This window comes from Magnolia sinica, chromosome 8, assembly GCF_029962835.1.
Source record: "Magnolia sinica isolate HGM2019 chromosome 8, MsV1, whole genome shotgun sequence".
Lineage (NCBI taxonomy): Eukaryota > Viridiplantae > Streptophyta > Magnoliopsida > Magnoliales > Magnoliaceae > Magnolia > Magnolia sinica.
In genome coordinates, this window is record NC_080580.1 from 1,092,693 (window position 1) to 1,097,919 (window position 5,227).

The 5,227-nt window shown below is 37.8% G+C and overlaps 1 protein-coding gene across 1 annotated transcript; it reads left to right on the plus strand.

Annotated features, from left to right (window-relative positions):
* The first annotated feature begins 1,087 nt into the window (after positions 1-1,087).
* LOC131253747 (probable LRR receptor-like serine/threonine-protein kinase At3g47570) lies at positions 1,088-2,947 on the plus strand. Its single transcript, XM_058254884.1, has 3 exons — positions 1,088-2,137; positions 2,230-2,425; positions 2,475-2,947. Exons 1-3 carry the CDS (start codon positions 1,088-1,090, stop codon positions 2,945-2,947), a joined length of 1,719 nt encoding a protein of 572 aa, XP_058110867.1.
* The last annotated feature ends 2,280 nt before the right edge of the window (positions 2,948-5,227 follow it).

Consider the following 5,227-nt stretch of genomic DNA (forward strand, 5'->3'; position numbering starts at 1 on the left):
TATAGTTCGGGTTAAGACTATAAGTGGTTCGAGCCCGTGTACAGTGAGTGCATCGCTGGGACCGGGTTATAGTCGTTGTATCCTGGAGGTCGATTGCTCTGGAAACCTGTTACACTTGGAACGTTGTTCAAGGGGAGCAAATTCGATTTCAAGCCGAGCGACTCACGTCATGCCTCGACTTATACAAATCGATAAGTTTTTAACTTTCTTATTTTAATTTTATATAATTTAAATAGTTTTCCAAAATCCAATTTCCAACAGTGGACACTCATTTGAGGGGAATCAAGTGGGGGAACTCGAAATGGGTGTGACTGGAGTTTTGCCTCAAATGGTGTGATTTGCCGGGTTAATCCTAATTTGATAGATATGATGAGGAATTTTTTTTGGACATTTCTCTTCCAAGGTCGAGGTCAGGATGGTCATCTCGGCCACTCAGTTTATTACCGAGCTCCGACCTTGGTTAGTTAGGCTCAGCTCAACTTATCAGGTGGTTGGTATGTCGATAAGCTCAGGGTGCCTGTCCTGCTGATTCTCAATCGCTATCATTTAGGCGCTGCCTAATGGTGTGCACGTGTCCTATAGTGCTGGACTGTTGAGTTTTTCCCACAACAGTTACTATTACTGTTGGTGTTGGGAAGCGTTACTACATCGGATTCCAATCACTATCGTTTTCCTGTGGTGTGGTCCACCTGATATTTATATCCTTTCGTTTTTGGGATAAAACCCTAAAATGATCTGTAAATAGGGGATGAACAGAAGGGATGAAACACATACATCATTGTGGGGCCCACAGAGAACCGACCACCAGCCACCGGGCTGGTGGCATGGGGAGAAGCCAATCCGTTTCCATCTAAATCCGCTCAGAGAGAGAGAGAGAGAGAGTTAAAAAAAAAAACATCTTGATCATTTGTGGTTACCAGAATTGTTAAGTAAACAACTGTCTATTTCCACGTAGGCGGAAAATACAAGATACTTTCATGGAAGTTTTAATAATTTTACGCGCTTTTGTTGATTCCGACCGCTTTTATTACTCGGAGTTTGTCTGCTCACTTTCCTTTTTCATTCCAGCGTTCACATACACTATGTAATGGAGCTCCCAAATATCAGCCTAAGGGCATTTTGGTCATTTCTCCTTATCTCTTCCATTCACGTTCCATGCTTCTTCGTCTCTGCCGCTCACTTCTCCCACGAAACCGATCGGCTTTTTTTGCTTCACTTGAAACATATGATAACCGACGATCCTCTCCATTCCATGAGTTCTTGGAATGATACTCTCCACTTCTGCCACTGGCAAGGAGTCACGTGTGGTCGCCGGCATTTGGATAGGGTCACCGCCTTGAACCTCACTGACCAGAACTTGGAAAAAAACAACACTCCTTTCATAGGGAACCTCACCTTCCTCAAGATAATCGATCTCTCATCCAACAGTCTAGAGGGCAGCATCCCAAACTCCTTCGGTCAGTTGGTGAGGTTAAGATGGTTTCTCTTAAGTCAAAATGCACTGTCGGGTACGATTCCGCCTCAGCTATACAATATCTCCTCTATTAAAGCTCTGGACGTGGGAGAGAACAGATTGCATGGAAATCTTCCACCTAACTTAGGCCTCACTCTTCCTAATCTCCAAATACTTCGTGTCGTAGCAAACCAATTCACAGGACCTATACCAGTTTCATTATCCAATTCCTCAGGTCTTCTACTCATTGACCTTGGTTACAATAGCTTTACTGGATCCGTGCCTCTGAATTTTGGAAGCCTCGAGAGTCTCAGCAGGTTATTTTTGAGCAGGAATCAACTTGGAATTGGGAAAGCTCATGACTTGAATTTTCTCTATTATTTGACCAATTGCAGTGAGTTACAAGAATTGGATGTAAGCAATAACATTCTCAGTGGTGTGTTGCCTGAATCCCTAGCTAATCTTTCGACTCAGCTGAACTTCCTATCGTTAGGAAGTAACAAGATATTTGGAAGCATCCCATCTGGGATTCAGAATCTTGTCGGCTTAACACTAATGGATATGGTATATAACTTTCTAAGAGGTCCTATTCCTATGGGTGTTGGGAAGCCTAACAACCTAACAAGATCCAACGACTTGACTTTGGTGGAAATGATTTGTCAGGGACAATTCCATCTTCTTTGGGTAATATCACCCAATTGTTCTTACTCCGTTTGTTTGAAAACAATCTATGGGGGACCGTACCTTCAAGCATTGGAAATTTTACATTCTTGCAGTTTATACACCTTAACAATAATAACTTGAGCGGTACCTTACCCAGATCACTTTTCAGAATTCCCTCTTTGATTGAACTCCGTGTTGAAAGTAACTCCTTTACTGGTGATCTGCCATTTGAAGTCAGTTACTCGAATGCTCTTGGAAGATTCAGTGTTTCTAATAACAAATTGTCCGGCGAAATTCCAAGCCGGCTGGGCGATTGTCTCAGCTTAGTATCTCTGTTTGGATGGGAACTTGTTTCAAGGATCAATTCCTCCAACATTTACTACTCTAAAAGGCCTTCGACTCCTGGATCTTTCACGCAACAACTTATCTGGGAAGATTCCAAGATATCTGGAGAAGTTTGCTCTAGAGTATCTAAATCTATCTTTCAACAATTTCGAGGGTGAATTACCAAAACGAGGGGTCTTTGGAAATATCAGTCGAGTTTCAGTGCTTGGAAATAGTAAGCTTTGTGGGGGTATTCCAGGATTACAATTGCGTCCATGCCCTAGCCAAGCTTCCAAGAAAAAGGGGAAGTCTCTTGCTTTGAAAGTAAAACTCTCAATAATTGTCGTCCTGTGTCTTCTTTCAATAACATCTTTCTTTACCACTCTTTATTGGGTAAGAAAGGCGAGAAGGATACCTTCTGCTGAGGCTTCTGTGGAGATCAAGTTGAGAAGGAAACCTTTAGCTGTGCCTTCTGTGGAGATCAAGTTGACAAGGAAATTTATTTAAAATTTGAATGAAAAAATAAAAATAAAAATTTAATAATAATAGTATCCAAAGTTCAAATTAATAACTTCCTTAGACTTATTAAATTTAGATATAAAAATAAATAATAATAAAATCTTGAATTTAAATTTAAAATAATTAGAAAAAAAAAATTTAAGATAGATTAACTTAAATTATTAAATAATAATTCAATTACATTATTAATGTTATATTATAGAAATCAGTATAATATTATTGCTAATGTAAAGATTAAAATTCAAATTTTAATTCTAAAATTTTAAAGTGTTAATTAAATTAAATTTAAGTGAACTTAAGTTTTAAAAAAATTTCAAAATTTTGGAATTGAAGCTAAAATTTCTTGTACATCCTAAATTAAATAATAGTAAAGTAATATTTTATTTAAGTATTTGAATTATTAAAGTTTCAACAAATTTAAATCTAGAACTATTAATTAGAATATATTGTTGACATTTTTGTGAAATAATTATTCATCTTACATGTATGTCTACCATTCATTGAGCATCAATTTTAATATATTGGATATAACGTAAGCAATTACGGCAATCGTGTTCCTTGGGTGAAAGACTCTAAATTAGCAAGTAGGGCAATTGTGTCCCTTAGGTGAAAGACCCTAAAGCCAGCAAGTAGAGCAATTGTGTCTCTTAGGTGAAAGACCCTAAAATCAACTGAATCCTTTGGAGTCTCTTTTGTGTACGGCGTATGAGTACAATTGTGTACGTAGACTTACGTTAGAGGTACAACTGGAGCAGTAGTCTGACCAGCTAACGTATAAATGGGTCCATTACCATGAGATACCAGTGCGTGGGTGTTAATGCAACGTGACCATCCATTTGGATACAGTGTTGTAAGAAATAATATAAATATTAAGAGTATTCATGGAAATATCACATGCATCACATTTTCACAATTCTATTGTTAAATTTCATTATCTGTATTCTATTTCATTCATTGTTATAAAATTGATATTATCTGAACATGTTAAATTTTGGGTAAGAAATGACCCTACTGGGCTGTTATGCCCATCCTACTAAAAAAATGCACAGGTGCAAAGCTGGAATACCACGAGCAGGCGGGCCTCTACTATTAACTTTATTTTTTACAAAATTAGGTTTTGTTTTAATTCACTTTAGTTTTTTTTTTTTTTTTAAATTTATTTAAGTTTAGTTTATGTTCAAATTTCGATGTAGAAAGGACAAACTATCAAAAGAGTTGAATTTAATAAACGTTTCAGCTATATTTTCTTTTAGATGACGTTGAGTATTTAATGAATTTGATTGAATCAACTATATTGTAATAAATGTCATTATATTATAACTCATGAACCTTGGGATTCGGGTCCCGAAGACCTTATTCGGGTACTCGAATTTCGGGGCGTGACAAGGGTAGCCTTGGGTGGGCCTCACCATGGTGCGTATGTGATATCCATTTTACCCAACAGATGCATATGTTAGGGTAGAGGCCAAAATATTAGATTGGCCCATGTTATAGGAAGGCATAATGAGAGAAACCATTGGAGAGATGCTCACCCTTGATTTTTACCTGGCTAGCTATGATGTTTATATGAAATCCACTCTGACCATTAGATGCATCATCTGGAGCTATGACAAGGGCCATTGAATTAGATAGATCTTTCATTCAGGTGGGCCACACAAAAGGAAACAATGGGAGAGAAAGACATTCACCCTAGATTTTTACAAGGCCCATCGTGATGATGATATGAAATCCAATCCAACCATTAGATGACATATACACTAAAATTTAAGCTTGTGCCCCAAAAATCTTGCCCACTCGCTATTCAAGTGGACCACTTGAAGGGAAACAGCTTAGTGGGGAGTATTGCCCTATACATTATTTTGAAATGTGTGGTCCACCTGAATCATACATGGGAATGATTTTTGGGCCCTAGACCTAATATGGGGTGATGCACCTTGTGGTCGGGATGGATTTCACATAAATATCATGGTGGGGGCCACCTAAGCTGCCAATACCTTTGTAACAAAGATGGGTCTCCCATTGTCTAGCTCACAGGAGAGCAATATATATATATATCTATATATATATATATATATATATATATATATATATATATATATATATATATATATATATATATATATAAAACAAACATGGGTCTCCCATTGTCTAGCTCCCATGAGGTCGAGCTGTGTCGGCCCCACCATGATGTGTCTCAAACATCAACATCTACTTCATTAGCCAGGTGCATCATTCCATGGTGAGCCATAGGCTTAAAAATCAAGTCAA